The sequence below is a fragment of the Hippoglossus stenolepis genome, chromosome 17 (assembly GCF_022539355.2).
Source record: "Hippoglossus stenolepis isolate QCI-W04-F060 chromosome 17, HSTE1.2, whole genome shotgun sequence".
Lineage (NCBI taxonomy): Eukaryota > Metazoa > Chordata > Actinopteri > Pleuronectiformes > Pleuronectidae > Hippoglossus > Hippoglossus stenolepis.
Window position 1 is genome coordinate 9,870,048 of NC_061499.1, and position 25,708 is coordinate 9,895,755.

At 43.3% G+C, this 25,708-nt stretch overlaps 1 protein-coding gene across 2 annotated transcripts in view; it reads left to right on the plus strand.

Moving 5' to 3' along the window:
* The window catches only part of znf704 (zinc finger protein 704), a 55,833-nt gene extending 31,621 nt beyond the window's left edge, over window positions 1–24,212 (plus strand). For both annotated transcript variants that reach the window (XM_035183140.2, XM_035183139.2), the window contains exons 3-9: window positions 5,235–5,338; window positions 7,365–7,642; window positions 11,027–11,127; window positions 11,260–11,557; window positions 12,249–12,383; window positions 12,475–12,566; window positions 12,915–24,212. In XM_035183140.2, coding sequence (XP_035039031.1) covers window positions 5,235–5,338; window positions 7,365–7,642; window positions 11,027–11,127; window positions 11,260–11,557; window positions 12,249–12,383; window positions 12,475–12,566; window positions 12,915–13,029 — 1,123 coding nt within the window. In that variant the 3' untranslated portion in view covers window positions 13,030–24,212. The remainder of the gene's footprint in view (window positions 1–5,234; window positions 5,339–7,364; window positions 7,643–11,026; window positions 11,128–11,259; window positions 11,558–12,248; window positions 12,384–12,474; window positions 12,567–12,914) is intronic.
* Window positions 24,213–25,708: the final 1,496 nt, after the last annotated feature.

A 25,708-nucleotide genomic window follows, 5' to 3' on the forward strand; every position in this document is an offset into this window, starting at 1 on the left:
TGCAAGAGCACGTCAAAGTAAATTTCTGTCTGTGTTTGTGTGTGTGGGTGTGTGTGTGTGTGTCCTTTGATGCACATCTGCCAATCAAAAGCTGTGCCCTTCATGCATGTTAGCCCCATGTCACATGCAGATTCCTTTTGTGGTTTTGAAGTCATCTGTATGTGTATGCGTCTGTGTGTGTGTGTGTGTGAGTGTGAGTGTGTGAGAGAGAGGAGGACATAGATCAGATATGGCTGAAGAGGAGCTTTCTGATTTATAGGAGCTTATTGAGGAGGAAATGGGCGTCATAGTCCAGTGGCTGTAATAAACGAGAAGACCTCGCTGCACCGCCCAGCATCAAAGAGACAGGCCAGCCCACACACACACACACACACACACACACACACACACACACACACACACACACACACACAACTTCGTGCCGTCTTTCTTACCCACTTGCTTTGCTCACAGTGTGATCTGCAGCCGCAAACATCGAAGAGGCTCAGAGTGTGGGAGGGAAGAGCGAGGCAGGGAGAGAGCGGCGAAGAGAGTTCAGTGAGTGAGTCCAGCAGGGGTGAAGGGAGGAAGAGGAGAGAGAGGACAGAGGAGTGTGGGAGTGAGGGTGTTTGTTTGGAAGTGCTGGCCTGCGTTTCAGGGGAATTCCTGTTAGCCTCCACACCTTCCAGCTGCCTTCAATAGAACTAATGGATTGTTTTTTTCTGTGACACACATGTAGAAACTACCAGAGGGTGTGTGTGTGTGTGTGTGTGTGTGTGTGTGTGTGTGTGTGTGTGTGTGTGTGTGTGTGTGTGTGTGTGTGTGTGTGTGTGTGTGAAGACCGACCTTGGCCCAGTTTGTTAAAAAAAGTTTACAGGTGTTGAGTAGTGGATTGCACCGTTGCTGCATGTGGGGGAAAAAGCATGACCAGGATTAATTTAGTTGACTCAGAACAGAAGTTTCCCTCCCTAGCTTTATGTGCACAGATGTTCAGTTGTGTCCGCAGCCAAATGTATTGTGACAGTGTTGTGATAATATCTGAGTGTGAATGAGTGTTACTTTTAGAGCCAGACACGTTTATCGATTGGCCAATAAACAGCTGCCAATGCTAATCTTTCACAGACATATCAGGCATCTGTGTTGATTTTCACTGATGTGAAAACTTTTATTTTACGGAATAAACAATGCAGAAAAGAAGCATTAAAAAAAAAATTCACGTTCTATATATTTGAATGTATTTTTCCAAAAGCCAGGCACACACACACACACACACACACACACACACACACACACATTCTGACGCCCCTCTTTCTTTTTCCCATGCAGGCCCTTTGTTTTGTTCAATTCACCTGAGATTCCTAAAATAATGAGTTGGCACATCTGTCCAGGGAAGTACAACAAGTTTCAGCACATACCACACACACACACACGCACACACACACGCACACACACAGCCTGCTGGCAGATTGGCAAACAGTCATATCACCACCAAGCTCATTGAATCAAATCACTGCTTCTAATTTTGACTCTCATAGTTTGTCATTTTTTGTCATTTTCAACATGTGCTCATGAATTTCTTCATTGCTGAGGATCTACATGTCTTTGTTTCTTTGTCTACCTTTGAGAAATCAGGTAGCTCACGAATAATTGAATATCAAATGACCAATATAAATTAGTTTCTTTGCTTCTTGCTCAGTACCTGCTGTGTTTTGGTGCCCTCAGGTTAATGTAACCAACATAAGCGTGCACTGTGAGAAAATGTTATGTATGCTTTTTTTACCCAATAATAATTTTAACGATACGCTGCCCAACCCCAATTTGAGCAGAGGTCTAATCAGCCAGAATCTGTGAAAACATATGTGGGTGTATAGGGAATATAAATCTATCCATTCATCCATCCATTCATCCATCATCTATATCAGCTTAATCTTTGAGGGTCTTGAGGGAACTGGAGCCAATCCATCAGTACACCCTTGACAGGTCGCCAGTCCATCACAGGGCCGACATTCAGGGACACCCACTCACATTCCCACCTGAAGGAAATTTATAGTCGGCTGTTAACCAAAGCTGCATGTGGACTGTAGGAGGGATTAGACACAATAATCAACAATCAAAATAATTGTTAGTTGCAGTCTCAATTATCTCATCTCTTGTATTTGTCTTTCTGTTTTTAGTTAAAAAAACTTTTTTCCCTAATTACCAATAACAGCATTTAAATATGCAACTGAGTCCATGTTTGAAAATGGTGTATGGTGATGCTACGTAAACAAGAATAAATATCAATAAGCATCCACGGTAATATGTTTGTTTGAACCCTTGAGATAAACTCATTTTCCATTTTTGAAAAGCCACCAGCGAGATGAAATTATGTGAATCCATTTCATGCAATCTGCATTAGTAAACCAGCTCTTCACTTTCCCTCCGGTTCGCTGCTGATGTAGTTATACGTCCACGATAATATTTCTTTTAGGAAGCCTCGGGTCAGATACGGGGAAATATTTGTATCGCAAGTTAGTGAAGTACGAATATTAAAACACAAACACACTCTGTTGCATATACCATGGCGCACACACACACACACACACACACACACACACACACACACACACACACACACACACACACACACACACACACTGACATATGAAGCTAATTCATCAGATTTCACTAACCAATCCATTAACCATCCCAACACACACACACTCTCTCTCTGACACACACACACACACACACACATGTTGTCAGCTTGTGTTACAGTCATGATGAACGCTTGGACAGAAACTAAGTTTGACGCCACTAATGACAAATGCGATTTGGCAAATTCTCTCTCTTCCTCTTTCTCTCCCCCCCACTCATACATCACATCTTAATTATGGTTTTCTTCTAATGTGTTTTCTCTCAGATTTACTCTCTCATATTTCAAGACAGACAAAGCTCCTGGTAATTATTGTCTGTCACTGTTGCCATGGAAATAATATCTACAGTCACATGATGGCCCCCCAAGGTGACCAGGAAGTAGTTTTACGGCAACGAAAGATGTGTGTGTGTGTGGGGGGGGTTGTTATGGGTAAAAGCGTCAGATGTGTGTGTGTGTGCGCGGCTTCATTCCTTGATTAATGTGGAGGCTCTAATGACATCATATTCAACAGTGGAAAGGGTAATAAATTAGACATCAGCTAATGGAGGAGGCTCTTTGTTAGCTAACGCTCGCTTCTCTTCTCTAAACTTTTAATGGCCTTCACATTAATTTTGAAACAATCTTTGAAGAGTCTTTCTACAATTTTAACTGTAGTGCAAAGATAATTTTCCTTTGTACTCAGCAACGAATGTTCTGCTTCAGATTAAGTAAAAATCATGTAAAGTGATATTAACTTGTTGTCAATAAATGTTTTTTAATAGAACGTGTCCCGTGATCAGTTGTAACAGCTTTTATATAAATACTCAAGTTAACAAAATTAACTAAAAAGGTCAAATGTTTTATAATAAAAAAAAAAAAATGGTTATTACTTCTCTTTATCAAAGTTATCACAGTTAACCCTGTAAACTGACTCAGCTTTATTAGACTGATAAGCACAGAGCAAAGTCAGATTATCCCCTAACCTTGTAGTAAATTCATTTTCTGACAGGCCGCTGGCTGTTTGAAAATTTCAACTCTTCATCACATCACATCAACTTCACTGAAAACATTTTTGATTATAAAGCTTAAAAATGTTTGTTCTTTGTTGTTTAGTCACTACACAAAACTTGTCTTAGTCTTCGAAGTCATTTCAAATCCATCTGTTAGTTTGCTACACCAGCCCTTTTACCGCTCAAGCCAGTCCTCTCGGATGTGGAGCATCTGCGCCTGAAAGCCATTTGAAAAATAAATATTGGGAGTCACATCTGGGCTTCGACTGGGCCACTCAGACAGTTTCCCTCTGCTGTTCTGAAGCCTCTCCACTGTTGGTTTTAGTTGTGTAGTGTGTTTAGAGTCGTGTCCTGTTTAAATTGTTGCTGTGGTGAAAGCATGTAGCCACTTCCGTCACCACACTTGCACAGATGCATACAGAAAGTCCCTCCGTCCTTTTGTTGTCTCACTACTATCAAGAAAAGTAAGATTTTTTTATTTTGTTTAGTTTGTTGCCTGCCCTGTTTGTTTACCAATTAAGATGCAGTGTAACCTACTATTAGGTCTCAGTGACTGGGAAACCTGGTGATGGCTGTCATGTTTTTTTTCCAAGGCATTAGGAGATTTCTTCATTGTAATAGAAGCCGCACACACCATCAAAGTCTGGTGTGCTCAGGAACAAAACACACACACCCATTGCTTGTTGGGTTAATAGTGAGCATGTTCAGTAGGTACTGTCAGTAATGAAGCTATTGACATCCCTTTGATCACAGGGTTTGCTTCTCTCTGAGGAATACATGTGAGGGGATTAAGATGCCTGTCTTCCTCTGTGCTTTTTATCTGCGCCAATTAGAAGAGACAAACACATGTGTGTGTGTGTGTGTGTAGTTACAGTCTGTCGTACGGATCAGGTAGCGTGTGTACTGTGCAGCTGTACTGCAGATAAAATGCCCACATCAGTCTAATTTGGTTTGACATGTTTCAGACAGAAGCATTTCCGCTGTTGTGTCTGGTTGATCGCACCAGTTTCCCCACAAAGGACCAAAAAAAACACCAAACGCTTTAACTTCAATGTAATTAGCAGCTTATGTTGTAGACACTGCAGCAGTATGTAAAGCTGAGAGAGTTTAAACTCAAAAGCTCTGGCTTCTCTCTGAAAACATCTGGCGAAGTGAAATGAAGACCCATTGTGTTCTTGGGCCCACTCACATTACACACACTTTTTTTTTTTGCACACAGAGTCTGATAGTTTCATAGCATCTGTTGCCATCTCTGAAAACGATCACTTGTCGTGCAGTTCATCACTTAAACGGGTGTGTGACGGGTAAATGACTTGTTGCATACAAATTCAACTGAGGGTTTGATTTTGGACGTGAAAATACTGCTTCATTTTCCTTTATTCAAGTTCATGTATCAAGTTGTATTGTCTCTGTTTGATCTTTCCTGCTCGGCTCGCTTAGGGATCCAAGTAGAATAGCAATGAACTCACATACAAGCAAGTACACAAACCCTCATACATCATAGCCCACAGGAACAAGTGGCTCTGTTTCAAACTCTCTGTATTGGGCAGGTGCTACAGTAGTAAAGTCTTTCTCTGTGTATATGACTGTAGTTCTCAACATTTTCTTCTGTGTTTTTTTTTTTACAGGCGGTCGGAGGAGGAAGTGGACATGGACAAGGTGACAGCCGCCATGGTACTGACCAGCCTCTCCACCAGCCCATTGGTCAGGAGTCCACCTGTCAAAGTCAGCGGTGAGTGTCACAACTGCTGAATGAGTGTCGAGGTAGAAATATCAAAAAAACCACATACTTTGAATTCCACAGATTAAAATGAATCTTTGCCTTTGATGTATTCTTTCCTTTCCATCTCCATCACCAGAAAAAAAGCTAATCTGAGCCTAAGCCTGTCGTTTGTGTGTTTTGATGCACACACACTTTTCATTCCCTGATGACTGTTATCTTGTGAGAATGAGTGCGGAAGCCGAGGTTGAAAAATTGCCACCACCTGCTGTGCTTTAGGATTCTACTCAAAGCACAAAGTCTGGATTTCACTCTCTCACGGTGGCACTGTAGCTGCAATCACATGCAACTACTTTGATAGTCTGTGCAACCAACCGGCTGTCCATTCAACCAAGCAGTGTAGCCAACCCTCCAACCACCATGCACGTGCTATCACAGCCCCACATGCACATCCGGTCATATGTTAAATGAACATCACATACATCATGCACACATGCACAAAGTAGATTTTAAATACCGACGGTTTCATTTTAATGCAGTCATACAGATGTCACACCCACGTGCACTTGTTGGCGGTCATACAATGTGCATTTACATGAGTGGACACAGTAGGTTTCTCATGCGCAATGCACACAGTTGGAAGCCGAGCTCAGTGTCATGGTTGAGTTCTTTCTCAGACCATATTACATTTTAATTAAATTGAACGGTGTATTAGGGTTTCTACAGGGTCTTAAAAAGATTAAAACATGTTCAGATATTACATACTAGGTCTTAAATGCATTCAGTTGCATCGTACTTATGTTAACAGGCCTTCAACGCTACTTCTGTCATTCTCTAAGAGGAATGTCGGCATAGTTAGTTATGTCTCTGTGTGGCTGCAGTTCTTTCTCAACGACACAGATATAAGGACGCTGTAATAAAATTACAAACAAGACCAACATGGAACTGGTAACTGAGTCAGAATTGATCTCAGTACTCTGGGCTTGTCTGTGGGAAAGATTATGGACACCTACTGTCTGTAGTTTGACAGATAACGTGGCGTTTCGAGGGTCATTCGTTACTCAATCTCAAAGCCCATCAGCTGTCATCTGACAGTATCAGCCTCTGAGAGCAACGGCTTCCGCTGTAGACAATATCAATATTATCACACAAGTTGAATGTTTCTCCTCACAAAACACTAACAGTGATACTTTTTGTAGGTGTTTTAGATCCAGAAGACATTATCTCTATTAACATCCAGCTGCATATGAATGCAGATAAATTAATACATTAAAAAGTGGATAGCTGATGCATTTCAGTCAGTTTCACAGGAAGAATCTGTTTATAGAGATTATTGTTTATTTACTTTTCTATGCCACAGAATCAAACACATGAGATGTTTCCTTATTGTTAGTGAGCCACTTCCTCTTTTATGTACAACCCTGCTGAAGGAAAGAAAGAAGCGAGTCTGAGACGAGAGACACCCCGTCAAGATGGAGTCCCGTTAAACCAAACAAACTGCATCTGCTCCTCACTCCCCCTGACTCACACACTCTGTCACACACTCTTTTACACACGCAGGCTCAGCCCAAAGTTTTCCCCAGCCTCCCACTTCGCGAGGTGAAATACCTTTTGTAGCTGATATTCAAAAGAAGCATTTCTTTGATCTGATAAAAGGAAAAAACATGGCCTTGGAAACATCTCAGAGGAATCACAGAACAAGAAAGTAACCTTTCTTTTCTTGTGTCACAGTCAACAGTCGAGCTGCGAGGCTCTTCTGTGTGAGGTGCAAATAAAGCTGTGTGAACTTAATTGCGAGTCTTGATCTCCCATCATTGACAGAGGAACGCCCACATGTTTCGTCGTGGGTGATTGTGACTCAGTGTTCTTCCTTTCTTCCTCACTTCTTTTATTTGTGTATGTGACGTTGGAATATTTCTGTCTGAAAACTGGCTCGGTCTCCTATGGAATTTACCCAGTTAAATACTGTTTTGTTTTTTTAACTCTGCCTCCCCTCTGTTCCCATTCCTGCCTTCTCTGTTTGCCTCCATCCTCTCAGACGGTCTAAGTGGTTCGTGGAAGGACAACGGCTCAGTGGGACCTTTTACCCCGTCAAGCAACAGCTCTTCAGGGGGCTACTGGAGCTGGTCTGCCCCCAGTGACCAGTCCAACCCTTCCACACCTTCCCCGCCGCTCTCTGCCGACAGCTTCAAGCCCTTCAGAGTACCCAGCCTAGGCGGCGTGGGGCCCGGCCCCGCAGGACCCGAAGACCCGAGCCTGGATGAGCAGGACGGCAGCAGTCTGCTCTTCGATGAGCCCATCCCTCGCAAGCGCAAGGTGAATACTACAGAACATATCTGAGCCAGAAAGCTTGAATGATTTGCTGAAAACAAACCATGGTGAATCAGCAGATGAAGGAATGTCTGTGATTGAAAAGTAAATAGGTACTCACAGAAACATTCATTACTATAATTTGAAAACTAGATTGGCACTCATTCAAACGCAAACCTTCACTAAGGTCCAACTGTCCCCTGAGATTCAATCAAGGTGCACAAAGTTATACACACTCATACAGATCAGTCCTCTTAATAAGACAGATTTTTCTCATCAACATCCATGAATTATTTCTTTGGAAAATGGTGAAAAAGTCAATAAATGCCTTGTCTCTAAATGCTAAAGAAAGTGAAAACACTCCTGGATCGGCCCACCAGTTGCTTCTTTCTTTGCCCATTTCGTGTCCTTCGAACAAGTTTCGTGAAAGTTCCACAAACAAACCAACTGACAGAAAACGTAACCTCCTTGGCGGAGATAATGACACCATCCACACTGAAACACAAAACGATAAGAAAACAGCAACATCCCTTCTTCATCCTCATTAGTTGGGAACTGTAAAAACATTTCATGACAGTCATTACCTGGCACAGAGGGGAACCGACAACACTCACTAAATCTCATGTGCAGACCCCTGGTTAAACCGTCATTACTCTCAAAGCTTATGTGTGTTGCATTTGTAATACAACATTACAGTCATGCTTGAGTTTTTCTTAAATTATTTTATTAATGCGCTAAACAAATGTGAAATAATAATTTCATTATACAATCAACTCAGTTCAGAGTGGGTTGGAAACCAGAAAGTTATCGTCTCTGAACCGCCTACAATTTTCTACATTAAAATTTGGAGCTGACATTGATGCAAAGTGCAGGAACTACATATTTGTTTAAAACTGACTATAAATTGGAATTGGAATTTGTGACATCTGTTCAGATCAGCGGGAATCGTGATCTAAAAAAATGTTTTCCTAAGAAGATGTAACATGAATGCGTTACCACCAATCTACCTATAGCACATTTGGCTGGAAATTGTAAAAACATCTTTCTCAGTTTTCATAGTTACTACACTTTGCCTTGGTTGGGAAGAGATTTGATTTTAGATCTATAAAATGCTCTGGGATCTAATTGCGCTGTGTGGATTGGAGGGCCAAAGTGGAGAAAACACATTGTCAGATTCGACCAGGTTTTTATGGACAAAGTCTGAGCAGCTCTCAAGAATAATAAACCTCTTAGGAGTTATTTTAAAAAGCTATTTTCCCCTCGGGCTGCAAGTTCCTGTGAAATTGCCCAGTTACCACGTCCAATCTCGCAGTTTCTAGGAAATCAAAATTGTTGTTGACCACACGTTGCCTTGAAATAGTTGCAGCAGGAGTGCAGGAATTGTATGTCGTGAGTGCGGAGCTGTCAAGAGTCACATGTTAAAGGAGAGCGGCAGCAGTTCTCCTGATGGCAGGCGTTTCTGTGGATGAGAGAGAGGTGAGGAGCTCGTGTTTGAGACACTGTCAGATGCACACGGGCTGCTCGATTAACCAGAGAAGTTATAGAGGTAGTTTCGACTCTGACTGGGTGATAGGCAGAGATGAAAATGGGACAGGAAGGGACACGCAGCCTCATGTGGTTCTGTCTTCCTGACGTTATAAGCACATACATGAAGACTCACTCTACTCTCCTCACTCATCGCTCTGCCTCGTCTCATTTCTACACACCACTGACAGCTCATCACATCCACTGCTCAGTGTCACTCATTATTTTTTCACATGTATATTGCTTTGCTCTCCTTCTTTGTCTCCCGCTGTCCTTATCAGCGCTAGTTTGTGGTTCGCTGTCAGTATCATCTATCTCTCCCTCCTATTTGATTTTTCCAGCACTCTCCTGTGTTTCCCTCGCTCTCGTGTGTGTGTTTGTGTTTGTGTTTGTGTGTGTGTGTGTGTGTGTGTGTGTGTGTGTGTGTGTGTGTGTGTGTGTGTGTGTGTGTGTGTGTGTGTGTGTGTGTGTGTGTGTGTGTGTGTGTGTGTGTGTGTGTGTGTGTTGTCCCCAGACGTTTGCCCTTCATAATTACTCCTCAGCCTCCACATGCACCCGCTGCACAACTGCCGTAATGATTTTAATACCCGCTACAGCAAACATAAAGATCTGGCCATGGCTCCTCTAAAAAAAAATCAATAAAGACTCTTGGGTGAGCTGCGCTTCAGCACACTGCATCTGTATCTGTGTTAATTGGGGACTTATCACAAAGGAAAAAGGAGACATTGTTAGGGAAAGAGAAAATGAGGGATGTGGATGAAGAATAAAAAGAGGGACTAGCAGGAATTACAGGAAACAAACGAGAGAAAATAGAGAATGAAGTGTGGATGGAGACTAAACAGTTTCTATAAATGCTTTGATTACAATGTTGTTGACTTGCCTACACACACACACACCCACAATATGAACATGCAATGCCAAGGGCTCACATGATCTGTATGCCCCCCTCGTGCTTCTCTCTTGGCAAGACAATGCCGTGTGGAGCCACCCATTTAATTAACTGTGAAATGCGTCTTTAAGGGGAATCACACACACACACACACACACACACACACACACACACACACACACACACACACACACACAAAATATGCTTTTGTTACCCAAAGACAAAACAATGCACAGGGGACAGATGATTGTTGTGTGTGTGTGTGTGTTTCTGCAAGCAGCAGGAAAATTAAAAAAAATATCTTGTCAAAAGGAAACCAGCCCCCTCAACAATAGTTTGACAGACGGGCCTGTAAGACCACCCGTCTGATGGCTCGGAGCAGCGGAGGAGAGGGCAGACAGAGCTTGTTGTCGCTCCATGAGAAACAATGTATAATCTCACTAGGAGGCCGATGGTGTAATTACAGGCGAGAGATAAAAGACACAAGAGCGTCGCCTGCTCACAACCAGAGAGAGACTCACTGTGGCCTTGTAATGAAAAGTATGTTCAGAATGGCTCCATGGATACATTTTACAGTAAAGGAGTGGATTAATTAGTCACATTCAATCTGAACGGTGGAAGTGAGAGAATATAGTGTGAAGTTCTTTGAGTTGTTTTCAGCGTGCATCGAAATCATCAACAAAACTGTGACCATGAATACTGTGCTGAAGTGATGGAGTTTGACACAACTGACATTGTCCATGTGACATTATCAATATTTATCAGTAGAAGATGAACCACTTTAATCGACCTCACTCCACTGAACTTATTAACTCTACCAAGGACACCATGACCTAGTCCCTTCTGTTTGTTTATTGGTTTGTTTGTTTGTTTGTTTGTAAGTAAAATCAAACAAAAACAACTGGGTGGATGTCCTTGATTTCCTCTTTCGGTCAACACGGACACATCTGTGAGCTGCTGTGGTTTTCTCCTTTCAGAACTCAATGAAGGTGATGTTCAAGTGCCTGTGGAAGAACTGTGGCAAGGTGCTGAGCACTGCCGCCGGCATCCAGAGACACATCCGCACCATCCACCTGGGGTAAGACCACACTCAAATCCCCAGGAGACCACACCCAGCCAGCAAAACACACACATGCAGGTCCAAGAACCGGGAGGTCACCAGAAACCAGACCGACCTCTAATAATCCCAACACGTTTCCTCTGTCTCCAGACGCAGCTGTGACTCGGACTGCAGCGACGGCGAGGAGGACTTCTACTACACGGAGATCAAGCTCAACACGGACTCGGTGGCCGACGGGCTCAGCAGCCTGTCCCCGGTGTCGCCCTCCGTCCTCTCTCCCCCTCCTCCTCCTCCCCCTGCTCCTCTCCCTCCCATCGGCCTGCCGCCCGACACCCAACGGCCCCAGCAGCCCACTGACCCCAAGGAGCCTCACGCTGGCGGCACCACCCCCCTCAGCCGCTCGGCGCCCAGCGCTCTCTACCTCATCCACACGGACCACGCCTACCAGGTGAGCGTGTGCACACATGTACACACACTTTACACGGATTAAGATCAATGTACAACCGAAGGTGAGAAATCAATGCGCTGTGGATCAATACACACAAGTTGCACATATTGTCTCTCACACACTTCTGTTAGGTTCCTGATTATCCTGATTATTTGTCAAAAAAAACCAACTGAATCATGTCACAGCGACTTGTGGTCCCTGGTTGGTGTTAGCAGCTGTGTTTAACAACACACAGCAACAGGTTGGAACAAGTTATCGCAGGTGGAATGAAGACACGATCCATCAGTGAGTCTGATAATAATGTGACTACAGGTGTATGGCCACATGTTTTACCTGCAACACACTGTTCTGTTGTAGTGTAGTGCAGAACTGAAGAGGTTTTTATACAATGTTAACTAATCTAAAGGCTGCTTTATTTTAAGCGTACATTTTTTTTTTATTAGTTTGGGACTTGACTCTATAATAATAATAATTGTTCTTTCTTATAAATGAAAGGCTTTCACACAAACTCAGATACTAGTGAGCAAAGCTCCAGGCAGACATCACAGTGAACCACACACATGAAAAGTCAGGACAAGACTTCAAATATCAGCCTTGAATTGAAGCAGAAAGCAGTTCCACAGATTTAGGTCCAGTTTTGCCACCAGCAGCAGAAAGTAAATCCATTTTGACCTTTGACCTTTGCCTCCAGGCCACAGCTCCAGTGTCCATCCCGTCCAGCAACGGTAACTCAGCCGGCTCGGGCTCCACCAGCTTCACTCCCACCAACAGCTCCAGCTTCAGCATCTCCTGGCAGTCACCGCCCGTCACTTTCACCGGGAACATGGTGAGGAATCTTTAATTCCAATCCATTAAAGATTACTGCATGTTTCTGTGTTGAGATTTTCATGATCATCGTGATCTGTCCCACTCCGCAGGTGTCTCCCAGTAAAAGCCAGGGTTTTGGTGAACAGCGCTCCCAGACCATCGCCGTCCTCTCCTCCCCTCCCAGAGCCACCACCGCCCTCAGGTACTGGACCTTAGTTGTGTTTATTAAACACCAAGACAAAAGAAACAACAAGTCAAAGAGTTAAAGCAGCTCATATGATACGTTGCTATGATCAGACCATGAGAAGTTAAAATGTCCTATTTGGTAAAAGAGGTCAAATGTAAATATTGAATCTTACAAATTAGGTCAATGACTCTAAATATAAAAAGAAGTCATGATTAGGAAGCTGAGCCTGAACCTCTGATTTACTTAATCCACTTTATAAGCTTTTTCAAATTGTATGATTTATGTTTCGTGTCTTATTGTAGGTGAAATATGTTTAGTTGGTTTTTACAAACACCCGCTGTTCTCCGTGTCTCCTCTCCTCAGTCGGAAGGTGCGCGGCGAGGGGAAGAAGTGCCGCAAGGTGTACGGGATGGAGAACCGCGACATGTGGTGCACCGCCTGCCGCTGGAAAAAGGCCTGCCAGAGATTCACCGACTGAGCGTACCCAGCCGACGCCGCGCCACCGGGCACTGCTGCCTTTCGCCAGAGAAAAGTTGGGGGTGGGGCCATTTTGCATGCATTTGGTTTTCTTCAGCTCCAAATCTCAACCGTCCGTCAGCACACAGGCTCCGTCCCTGTACTCGCCCCCCCCCTCTCCCTCTCAGCTCCACCTGTCCATTCCAGCTGTGGAAGCAACCGCAGGACGGCGCAGGAGTCAAACTTTCCCATTGCCGTCCATGATTCCCAGCACTGCCTCGCCATTTCCATTGCTCCCAGTTTTGGGAAAAAACCCCAGTGCAGCTAAACAGTGTAAAGAAGAAAATGTATCTAAAGATTTCTGCCGTTTTTTGTTTTTTGTTGGGTTCAGTGTTGCATCTTTCTATGTTTTGTAAAAATTCAGTTTTTTAACTGGAAAGTCTTGTCGAAGGTCCAGAATAACGGCCAACAGCTTTTTTGGTGTGTTTCGTCGAAAGAAAAAGAAAAAATCTTTTTTTATCCAAAAGAAGAATGAGTCTCTTTGCTACAGTTTTTGAAAAATCCTTGAAATGAAACAGCGTGGAGGTAAAGCTTGCCGTTTTTTTGTTCTTCCTTAAAGTGTTCATCTCTTGTTTCATTTCTGACGTGTTTTTCGGGGGGGACATTTTTTCTCTCTGACGTCACCAGACTGTCGCCCGCTCCCCTGACAAAGGCCCTGGAGGGGAATGTACAGCAGAACACGGGGGGAGGGGCCTGATCGACAGGTGGAGAGACAGGGAAATTGAAAGATCGATGCAAAAAAAAAAAAAAAGGACACAATTTACAGTCAGGGAAAGTAGACGGGCCGTGCCAGTGATTTACCACATGAATCCGCAGCAGACTCACACAATCCTTAAAGAAGACGGAAACTGTTTTTTACGTCACTTTTTTACCCGGATTGATTCGTTTTCTTTGTTTTTATCAGGGATGTGATTCTAAAGAAAGCCAAATCCAGCAGCTACAACTTGGGGTTCTACTGTAAACAGCAGCACTATCTCCACAGATCCTCTCCTTCATCACAACTTTACAACCAAAAACTCTTCATCCTGTTTTTTTAATCCTGATACGGTGCCATGTTTACTATTGTCGATGTGATTTTTTTTTTGTTGATTTTTTTCTAACCGAGACTGTTTACCTACCAGCTGGCGGGGGTTAAAGGACTTTCCTGAGATCACTGGAAGCATGAAGTCGGTAGCGAAAGGAAAAGATCAGCATCTCTCACCACATCCAGAAAGACGCAGTGCCCTCCTCCTCCTCACCCAAACTTTTACACCTTCCCCAAAGGGAACAAAATAACTCTTGTGTTTACGTTTCGCCACAGAGGGGCGCTCTGATCATCTGTTAACCAGAGGGGGGAGGGCTGCAAACCAAAAGTGAGGCACTTGCACTGTACGTGTATAACGGAGCACTTGGTATATTTGCTTAAAACCTGTGGTTACTTTTAGAGAGTTCAGATATCTTCCACTGGACTCTCTATTTCCAACGTCCCCGGTTGTAAAAGGATGTAACGGCAAAAAAAAGAAGCCAATATGGCTTGTCCCCCTTTACTGAACAATTCTTCGCTCAAAAAAAAGTTATAAGCACTTGATTATTTGTTGTGTAATGTGCACTGCACCTTTTTTCTCCTGCGCTTGGCGTCGTGCAAGCAAAGCGTTGACTCGAGCTTTTTCGTCCGAGTCCTGGTTACCTGTTACTGAAAGAGGTCAAGAGATGGGATTGGTGGAAGGAAATGGTCTCCATCAGATTTTTTTTCATTTGAATGTGTCTATTTGATTTCTGGCTTGATGGCGGGAAATGAAACCACGAAGCCAAATAGTTTACAGATATTCACTTTGCAGCGATAGACGGACCAACTCTTATCACCGGGAGCCGCTCTATACTTAATACAACGTAGTGAACGTGATCCTGAAATGTACCCAGCAACAGGAACGTGGTGATTTTTTTATGTTCTCGCATTTACTCTCTGCATTACGTGAAATTTGTTTGAACGCACACTGATCTCTTTATCAGGATTTCTGTCACACGCAATCATTTTACACCAGAATTATTCAAAACCAACACCAGCTAATAAACTCACCCACACACGTTATCGCCCGTTTTCACCTTCAGTACTTCTGCACCTGAGAGTCGTAGCTCTGTTACGTTTGCTCAACTCGTTCTGTTTTTGTCTATTTTTCTTTGTAGTCTGTCCGTGTGTATATATATATATATATATGTGTAGTTCTTGTGTTCTCTCTAAGCTCCAGTACCTCGGTCATTTCATTACGAACAACACAGGTTCCAGTGAGGGAATAATGTACCGTTCAACCTGAGTGTAGGGATAGGCCTTAAAGTCAAAAAATAATAATTGTGCTTCTATGTCCTTACATTGATGTTTCGGTAAGAAATATTTAGATGATCTCAAAAAACGGATTTTCCATTGTATTATGTGAATGTATTATTGTTTAAGAAAAGACAAATATATATATATATATATATATATATATAAAAGAAAAAAACATGTTGGAATTTAACTCAAAGCAGAAAAAGATGTTGATTTGGCTGTTTTTATTTTAATTTTTTCATATATATATATATGAATATATAAACTGTTTATTCATTTTTATTTTTCATGTTCTGCTGAGTTTTGGAGGGACATATTTTACAGAGCGAGCCGAGCTTGTTATGCTCTTTTCAGCGAGTGTGACCCGCATGCTCCCACCTGGAGCTGCCTCACGTCACCGCTCGGCCCCGCTCACTGCTCCAAAAGCAGCTGATTAAAACCTGCATCTTATTTCCACTTCTCTTCTCCCTGTGTCACGCAGGCCCACTCGCAATTAGTTTGATTGACACCTCGGTGTGTGGTTTTTCTTTTCGCGCCCACGTGTGTGTGTGTGTGTGTGTGTGTGAGAGCTCACACACACGAGTTGTGAATGTGAAAGAGCCTCAGGGCGAAGCACACGGGCTGCCACTGAGCCCCGGTGCTCTCCTCCCGTGGAGTTACACACCTTTATCAAGTGGCCTGTGGCACTTTCCCTGTCCGGGTGTGTGCAGGTCGAGTCCACCACGACGGCAAACCAACGCTTACGAGCTCAAGGATGTTTTTGTGGGTAGAGACCTCAGTGGCCACACGCGGCTCATGTTTGATTTCTTTCTTCTTTTTCTTTTTTTTGTTACTCCATGCACTTCCCACTGCTCCATGTTTGTGTTCAGACCATCTCCTCCATTGGTGCTTGGAAACATCTGGCAGCCAATCGGATCCCGTCGGGGGTTCTGTCCAGGAACAAGTCACCGACCGCCCAGAGGTTTAGGCAGCTAATTTCAAAAGCTCATTGATGTGTCGATCAAATAAAATGTGACCAAAATAAGCTCAACTTCCACTTTGACATGAGATGAATCCAAATTACCTTGAAAGGATATTTGCTGCCATTTTTCTCAAACCCCGTCCATGTCCTCATAAATCAGTGAGGAACTCTGGGATTTGTTCGTGGACTGTGACCCGGCCCGCGTTGCAGTGGTTGTACTGAAAACATCTCGGCCCCATTCACTGCCAGTGGTACAAAGATGGCCTTAGCATGACGGTGCTTTCAGAGACGCTCAACCCGGCTCCGTCCCTGTACACACTGGTGCTGCGGCCTCGGCAGGGGGAGAAATGGAGGTGCTATATTCCCATGCAGTGCTGTTTCTCCCCGTGTGTCGTCTGATCATACTAACTCCATTTTGTACACATTATATGTTATGCTGTAGAACATGAAAATAAAAAACACCCTGCCTAAAATCTGCTGTCCCAGCACGAGTTAGTTCAGGGCAATCGCCCCAAACCCCTCTGTCCTTTCTCCTGCTTCCTCATCAGTTCTCATGGTTTTTGTTTTGGTGTTTCCTCATGTCGGGTTCACATCTGTAGATAATGATGATCTGCAGATGTTTTATTTAGAAATTCAAACATCCCACACAACGACAGATCATTCATGAATTTAGAATCAGTGGTCGAGTGGTTTTATCTGCTTGTCCTGCAGCTTTTGACCGTTTTACACAGTCTTCATCAGTAGATTGAGTTTATCAGTTGTCATCAAACTATAGATGATGAACTTTCTACGAGTCTGTCAGTTAATAACAACAGATTAAATTTAATCTACTCGAGTATTAGCAAAATAAACCTGAAGCTACAGGACTCGTTCTGCAGAGCAACAAATGTCACTGTATTGGATTAACTGGATTATTACTGGATTATAGTTATCATAGTTTGCACATGTTGCAACTAGTAAACCTGGATCTAATATTCACTTCCTTATAGAAGCCACCTGCCAGATGTATTGGATGACAAATATAAAATAGCTTTGTGTTAAATGGAAATACTCAAACCTGTGAGAGACTTTTGCTGATGCAGACCATGTAGTTCAGTCGAAAGCCCCAAAGGAAACAAGTGATAAATGGGTCCTGAGGTTTCGTGTCGACTTAAATCCACATTATTTTTTATATTTTACTTTACACGTACTTTTTTGTAATAATAATATTACCACCCGAAGTTTCAGTTGGTTCTCAAAAGTTTCCAACATTTTAATATTTGGTCGTTAAATCCGTATCCCAGAGTCCAGCAGGTCTTAAACTTTAACCAGCAGATGAACCCTCTAGAACTGTTGGTTAATTTAGGCCCAAACTGGCAGATAAAGATGGATAACGACACTTTTACAATCTTTTCTCCCAAATTACCCAAACATGCCATATGGTGTCATCCTGCAAGATCTGATCGTCTATAACTTATTCATATCTGAGCCGAGCTGAAACCTGCAGGGAGCCAGCAGCTAAACACGAATGCAGAAAACGGGCTGGCGTTATAAACATGTTCGCGCCCCAGAATTAAAACTGGCATCAAAGAAGCACAACAGGCGGCCTTGTTGCTCCACTGAGGCTGATATGAATATTTAGTGCGCGAGGCCTATTTTGTTTTCAGATGGAGGAGCAGTTGCTGGTGTGGCTTTTGTTCTCTGGTGTGTTGACCCCTCCCCCCCCCTTACGCTGCCTCCTATTAACGGGCCGAGCGTTCAGCTGTGATTTATAAGTGGAATAAAATAAGAGATAGCATTGTTCTGCTTACGGATGGCATAAAAATCTACTTGTGAGTTACGAGGGATCCTTGATGTGTACCTCCTGGCACACACACACACACACACACACACACACACACACACACACACACACACATTATGCCCATGCACGCTTGTCCAACGCAGCTACTGAGCAGTGATGGCTTTAACAGCAGTTCATGTGTTGACAGCTTTATAAGAATTTATGCGTTATGTCCCTGATCCTCGCCGAGATCAATACCTCACACATGACAAGTCTTGTTTGTGACAAGAGGCTCATTATATCCAACCTTAGATCATCCGAGTAGAGCTCCATATATGCTACAGTATATACAGATTAAGGAGCAGTACAGTATATCTAAGCTATAGTTTCAGTGTATCAGTATATCCACGTGACGTCCCTGACTTTAAAATTCTCAGAATCCCTTTTTATTTCCCTCTTTGCTCTGCTCCATCAACTCCAGGAGGGGAAGTTAAAGTGACGGGTTGTGCCTTTAGTCGGGAGGCCCTCACACTTCTTCTAGCAGGCGAGGAAACATGTGAGCAGATGCCCACAGGGTTGTTTTCCTCCCTGCTGACCTGTAGCCCCTTCACTCTGCCCCTTTCCTTGGCTCTGCAGTGACACGGGGCTGACAGCAGGGGGCGCTCTGCAGAGTCAGACATGTAATTAGTCATATTTTAAATCCTGCAAAATAATAAACAACCGTGCAACCCGAGTAGTCATAACATTGCCTTGCATGACCGTGAGTATAGACCGCGTTATCAGTGTATCTGTGAAGTGTCCAGGTCCCAACCAACCGTGGAGCCAGTTTCCGTGGCAACCGTGCTGATGGGCAGGTTTATGGGTCCCTGCTCCTATTGTCAATAAAAAAAAAAAATGTTAAAAGCGGATGGGCCCTCCCTCCATCCTTCATTCATTCATTCAGGAATGTGGAAGAGGAGGAGGAGGAGGGTGGAACACGGGGTGAAATGGCCTCTGCGAACACTCTGAGGTTTCAGGGGATTCCCTGACGTGACGTCCTCAGTCCGTGTCTCCCGGAGCCGCTTCACCCTCGTTGTGGTTTTCTCTGGAGGAAACAGGAGTCGTGAATGTGCCTTTATGAGAGTTTCTGGAGTGGACCTCACTCTGCTGTGTGGAGGTGTGTTGCTGTGACGTGTAGGGCCACAGCGACGATGGACGAATGTCTCTGGTGCTGGCTAGTCTGAGTTCTGCTTTTTTTTTTCTTCCATTTCAAAGATGTGCGATGCAAAGACATGTCCTGTGTCCTGTGTTCCGAGGCTCCTTTGGCCCTTTTCTTGGTTCTACAGATGTTTAAATCAAGGGTGACTTTTCCACTCTTTGCTGTAAACTTTTTATTTTTGATCCAAACTTATGAAGATACTGTGTCTCTGTGTTCTTTTTTGTTTTCTGTCGCTTCTTTGTTTTCCCAAACATGGCTCCTCTCTCCCTTTTGTACAAGGGCTTGTAAATAAATGTGCGTCCATGTGAAGAAATCCCCTTGTTGTGGTGCAATCTAGAAATGTTTGGGAAATCAAGAAGGCCTCGTTCAGTTCACCGCATGTGAAACAGTCGGTGAGATGATCCTTTTTTTTTTTAGTGCGGAGCCACTAACTGGGAACCTGAAAAAGGCATCACCCGCTTTCTGTGTGAAGGAAGGTGAATGATAATAAAAAATAATAATAATGTGTCAATAGGCGGAGAGAGAGATGAAGAAAAACACTCATCGGCCTGAATTCTATTATTGGATTTGAATATTAACTAAAACATTAAGGGGAAATGATTATTTCAGGGTGTTGGTGCCGCGGTTTAACTTGAATATGCAACAGAGAGAGAGAGCGTTGACCCGCCCTCTCTCTGAACTGGATCATCTCATTGGCTGTTTTATAATCTGATTACAATCATATAGACCTCAAGAACTCAATGACTGTCGCACTGGATTTTTACACTTTTTTCAAATGGTATATATACAGTACTCTATACTATATGCTCTGGTCTAACTGTATTTTTTAATACTGCATGTGCATGCAAATAAGGAAATGATGGAATACATGACTTTATATAAATGTGCTCTATTTGTGCTGTGGCGGCCACGACGGGGGGGTTGAGAGCAGCCGGGATCAGCCTCTATTTTGTTTTCTTCAAACGCTCAAACTAATAATAATATCACTTCTCAAAGTTACATACTCAAATAAAAAACACACAAAAAAACAAAACAACATAAAAATATAGGCTTTGATTCAAAGGATGCTACACAACCGCTCGCTGATTGGTTCTTTTCGGTCATGACTTAGCCTTCGCTGATTCAGGCTCCTATCACATCATCCTCTTCCAGTGGTAAATTACCAGCATCAGCCTCGGGTACCAGTGTAGAACACAACGTGGATAATCAATTACTTTACATTAAGTGTTACTGACCCTGTTGTCTTTGCAAACAGCTGTTGTGCAGTTAAATTCTGCATTTTACAACGATACAACTACAACATACGTAGGAGACGATTATTTGAGCAATCTGCGACAATTCCAGTGTCCAGCAGGATCCACATCGTTAGTCTTCAGTTAAGAATCTGGAACCGTTAAAAGTTTCCTGCCTGAGGATCTCAAGTGCGAGCAGGGTTGCATGAGGACAAAGGATCTGCGATACACCGAGGAGTCAGACCAGCTACACAGGATATTCTGCTTTTCAAAACTTAAGATTGGTGCAAGAGAAGAAATCCTAGTCTCTCTTATTTTTCAACGCTGCACAAGAGGTTTCAAAGTACCTGCGACTCCCCACTGCCACACACCAATTTGTCACAGTGTCGAGTGGAGCTCTCTCCATCCGTGTTGTGTGTGTGTGTGAACAGTTCGCCGGTCCTGGGAGAGTCTGGCGGGAGGCCTTGTGGAAGACAGATCATTAGAGGCCGTGCACTTCCCAGCGAGCGGTGCCAGCGGGAGATATGGAGAAGTCTGAAGGAGTGTGAAGTGGGATTTGTTCTCCCTCCTCCCGCATCAATGACCCCGTGATAGCTCCACTGAAGACACTCTGAGAGGTGATGGAAGGAAGTTAGATTCACGTAGCTCTCGTCAAACATAAGGGATTATTCTTAAAAACACATTTAAATCAGTTAGCAGCTTTTACTTCTTTTCCTCGGCTGTGGCTGCTCTCCACCCCGATGAGTCGTGTTGGCCCCACAGTATTTTACGTTTTCTATCCCTTTGAAGCCTCTAAACGTAAATGTTTCTTGTGGGTTTTTAATTCCAGACTGTGAACTAAATTGTAAGATCTGTTCAGCAGATCGGAGACACAGCTGGGTTGTGAAATGTTAACAAAAACTTCTTGAACAGGGATGATGATTTCAGGGGCAGGGGGGGGGTTACTGTCGCTCTCCTAATTTCATTAACAGGGTCCATTCATCCATTCGTGTGTTCAAGGAATACTCTGGCATTTTGGGAAACACGCTCTTGCTTTCTTGTGAGGAGTTGCTCATATTATGGTTCAAGGGTTAGGTATACGCTGGTATCTCAAACACTGTCAGCTCCAATAGGGATACTTGTCTCCCAGAGCCTCTCCGTGTACCGCGCCGCCTGTTTCATATTTATGCCGAGAAGATACGTCTGCGAGGGGCTTTAAAAACCCGCGGGATGAGCTCCAGCACGAGTCCCGCGGGCCTCCTTCCTCTGGGTCATCAGGAGTAGCGGAAATGTTTTCGTGGCTGGAGGATGAATGAGATGACGTTTATCACTCGGTGCTGAAAGGATGGAGGATAGGATACGGCTGATGGAGGAAATTAGGTCAGACACTTTTGGGAGGAGCAAGCTATTTCTAAATTGGTAGGCCCCCAAAACCCTCCACCACCCTATTTTTTTTTTCAGTCCACCTTTAGGCAAAAGCAGCTGCAACATTTATCATCATTTATCAAGTGGAATTTATTAGAAAAGCATTTGAATATGCAACTAAACATCTCGGTTGAAAACATTTGTTTTAATCTTTCATCTGTACCTTTTGGGCAGGACCTGATATTACACAAACACACACACACACACACACACACACACAGTATGAGTGAAAGAAAATCCTCTCATCAGGACGTTGTGTTGCTCAGTGCTGCGCGACATATGTCCCCGCGGCTTCGGGTCTCATCCTGCGATGATGCAACGAGTTTGCCGGTGGAGGCCGCTCGCATCTCGCCAGGCCGCTGGTGCAAATGCACAGCTCCGCCAAGGAGTCGTTAACATCAAATGTGAGCGTGTGTGTGTATGTGTGTGTGTGTGTGTGTGCACAATATGAGACCATAGAGTTTGTGTTTCCACTGACCACCCAAGGTATGTCCCATCTGCTCAATGTAGCATGTACACCTCCTCCTGTTTGTCTGTTTGTGTGAGAGAAGTCTGAGCACAAAAGTGTGTGTGTGTGTGTGTGCATGCACCTCTACTCCCTACAAAGCCTCTGAAGTCATTCCTGCACACCTTACAATGAGCCAGCTGTCATACCTCGAACATTACCAGCTAGTAAAGTGACATACCATAATAAATCTCCCTGTGCCGCCTGCGTGCTTCATTATCATGAACACTGGAATCTGCGGAGCTTCGTTCTCCATCACTTCAACAAACTAAAATGTTAAGTGAAGGGATTTCACACGTTTACGATGCTAAACACGAGGTCACGTTACATGTGGCGTAGGCCCGCTGACGTTCTCCAGGCCGTAGACACGTGGTCGAGCAGTGGTGGCTGTCGCTGCGAGGCATCCGAGCGGCAGGTTGAGGTGCTGATGATTCGAGGCGTCGGTGAGTCAAACTCACAAAAAGATGTTTGGCATCTTAGTGGAGCGCGGGGAGCCGTTTCTGTGCACGGATGTATCCCAGTCGCTGAATAATTGATGAGGGCGTATGTGCACAGGCTCCATCGGTGACCTCGCTTGATAACCATCGTTTTCAGGGCGATGAAGTCGGCAGCTTCCCCTCGCTGTGAGGGCGACCGGAGGTTCAAAGCGAGGGGGGTGGGGAGGGAGGAAAGAGGCTCGTATGGATCAGTTCTATACAAGCGATATAGATTCTTACTCCGGACAAAGAGATTTTGTTGGCTTAGAGAAAGCCAACAATTAGAAAGCAACGCGGTTCTACCACAGCAGACACGTCTCAGACTGTACTTCACCAGATGCTTCTTTCACCAGGTTTATAAACTCGTCCGTTTGAGAGCAGAGAGAGAAAGAGGCAAGAATTGTTTATGACAAAATACTGTTCAAAGTTCAGAAATCTCTCTTTTGCTTTCGAGATTGATACCAATAAAAGTAACTAAACTTAGCTTAGCTTAGCACAAAGACAGGAAGTTGCTGTAACCAGCCAATAAATAGTCTCCCGTGAATCAACATGTTTTTACACTTTTTATACTGATTTACCAGATTTAACCTGACGTGTTAGCGTACCGTGTTTTATTGGGACTAATTGGACAGAGCTAACAGTTTCTCCGTTGTTTTTATGCTAAGCTAAGCTAACAGGCTGCTTTTGTACAAACGCGACTAAATAAAAGCCATGAGCGTTTTCCCCAAACTGTCAATAGTTTATTTAAAACAAAGAACATAAAGAGGAGGATGATAAATCAGGTTTGGGACATTTCCTTGAAGTTTTTTTATTTTTTACTTTAACCACCTGCTCTCACACCTATGAAGCCATGTTTGAACTGAATGTTCTTTCTCTGCACATTTAAAACCTGCTTCATCATAACAGAGCAGAGTTTATATACTGTTCAGGCCTATTGCATCTTTTATCTCAACACACCACACAAAGCACCTGCAATATGTATCTGCTCTGTCACTGTAAACTACTGCACCACTGATGTTTAGTTTTCCACAGTATTATCAAATGAATTCTATAAATATATGAGGATTTTTCTCCAGGAGGAAGAATCGATGCACACTGACTGTTAACTCCAGTTTCTTTTCTTCTCCGGTCTCTGTGTGTAGAAACTGCCATCGTTCTCGTTGTAAATGGTGTTTTCTGACAAACGTTCTGGTGCTGTTGTTGTTTGACTCGGTGTGTTACGGCTCAGACCGGCTCCCCAGTGATCTGTGCCACTGGAGCATCTGGTTCTGACTGAATAAAGATTTTTTTGGCAGCTGTTTGTTAGATGCTGTCACTGAGTCTTTTTTCTTTGTAATCTCTGATGAGGCCGGAGAACGAAACAGATACTAAAAGGACAAAAGTTTCTTATTTGAGGACAATGACGAGTTTCCGTCTCCAGAGGTAGAATGTGATCAAATACATTTACTCAAGTACTGGAGGACAATTTTGACTTTTACTTCATTTTCTACGTTGTACCTCGTCACCTCGGTGTATTTTATGCACTACATCAACATGATAGCTTAAGTTACTTAAGTTACTTTGCAAAACTTTTCAAATTCAGACTTTACATAAAATTGATTATTACAAATGACTCTAAATTAAATCTAAAGTAAACTTCAGCGTTTAAACACTGTTGACACAGTAATGCATAATTAATAATAAATGAATAATATTACATTTATGATTATATCACTTGGAGCTCAGAGCTCTATATCCTGATAAAACTTAACTAAATATGTCTTACATATTTTATTTCAAGACCTTTACTTGTAACCGAGTATTTTACTCTAAATACAGTATTTCTAATTTGAATACTCTCTCCAACTCAGAGTGGTGACAGTCTGTTCTATATTAAAGATGACCTCATGTAGGAAAACCGGTTTGAGTTAAACAGTAGAGCGTCGTCTCAGCCCAATAAGGATGTAATTCATGGGAACATTAAAAAGCTTCTCACATGTAGTAATGGGTCTAAGTCCTTAAGTTCCGCCACTCTTTATTCAAAAAGTATTTTTCTACAAATCCAATTTTCCCCGCCCAAACATAGTGAATCTAAATTGAAACATGCTGCCTCCACACCGTCTTTTTTTAATAGTGTGTTAGTCTATTGTTTACATGGATTGTTCATGATTAAATGAGCAACAAACAGAGAAAGTAAACCTCAGTTAATGTGCTTCATCCGCTCGGTTTGGGTGCGGTGAGATCCCACGTGATAAGAAACCGCACAAACAATCATCAGGTCCAGATTTAAATCCCGATTAGTGCACGGAAACATGACATGTCGCTTTTCTCCTGCCCGCTTCAGAGAGTCCACACAGAGATAGCACACACACACACACACATAGAGAAATTCCTCATGTGAAATAACCCCAACTGTCTGAACTCTGGCAGAAACTGTGTTTATGTTGGACTCAAACTGGACTTTTAACTCAACATGACCCCTGAGTTCCTCTTTAGTAGTAGTAGTAGTAGTAGTAGTAGTAGTTGCCTTCTAGAGAAATCTTCTAGATATAACAGAGCAGCCACCAGCTCATAACTCAGAGTCTGTTCACTTTTGATTCTGAGAAAAATAGTCATGTGCAGCCTCTGATCTTGGCTGCCCTCTTGTGTCCATATTAGAACATGCAGTAGAGTGAGGTTTAGTTTTAACAGCACATGTATCACCTCTTAAACCCTGAAGGGAAACACAAAGGTGTATTTTCCCATGTTATACACACTGGTCTTGTTAAAATTGGCACATCCTGCTACATAATGAGCCACACATACAGTCTATGCACCTGAGG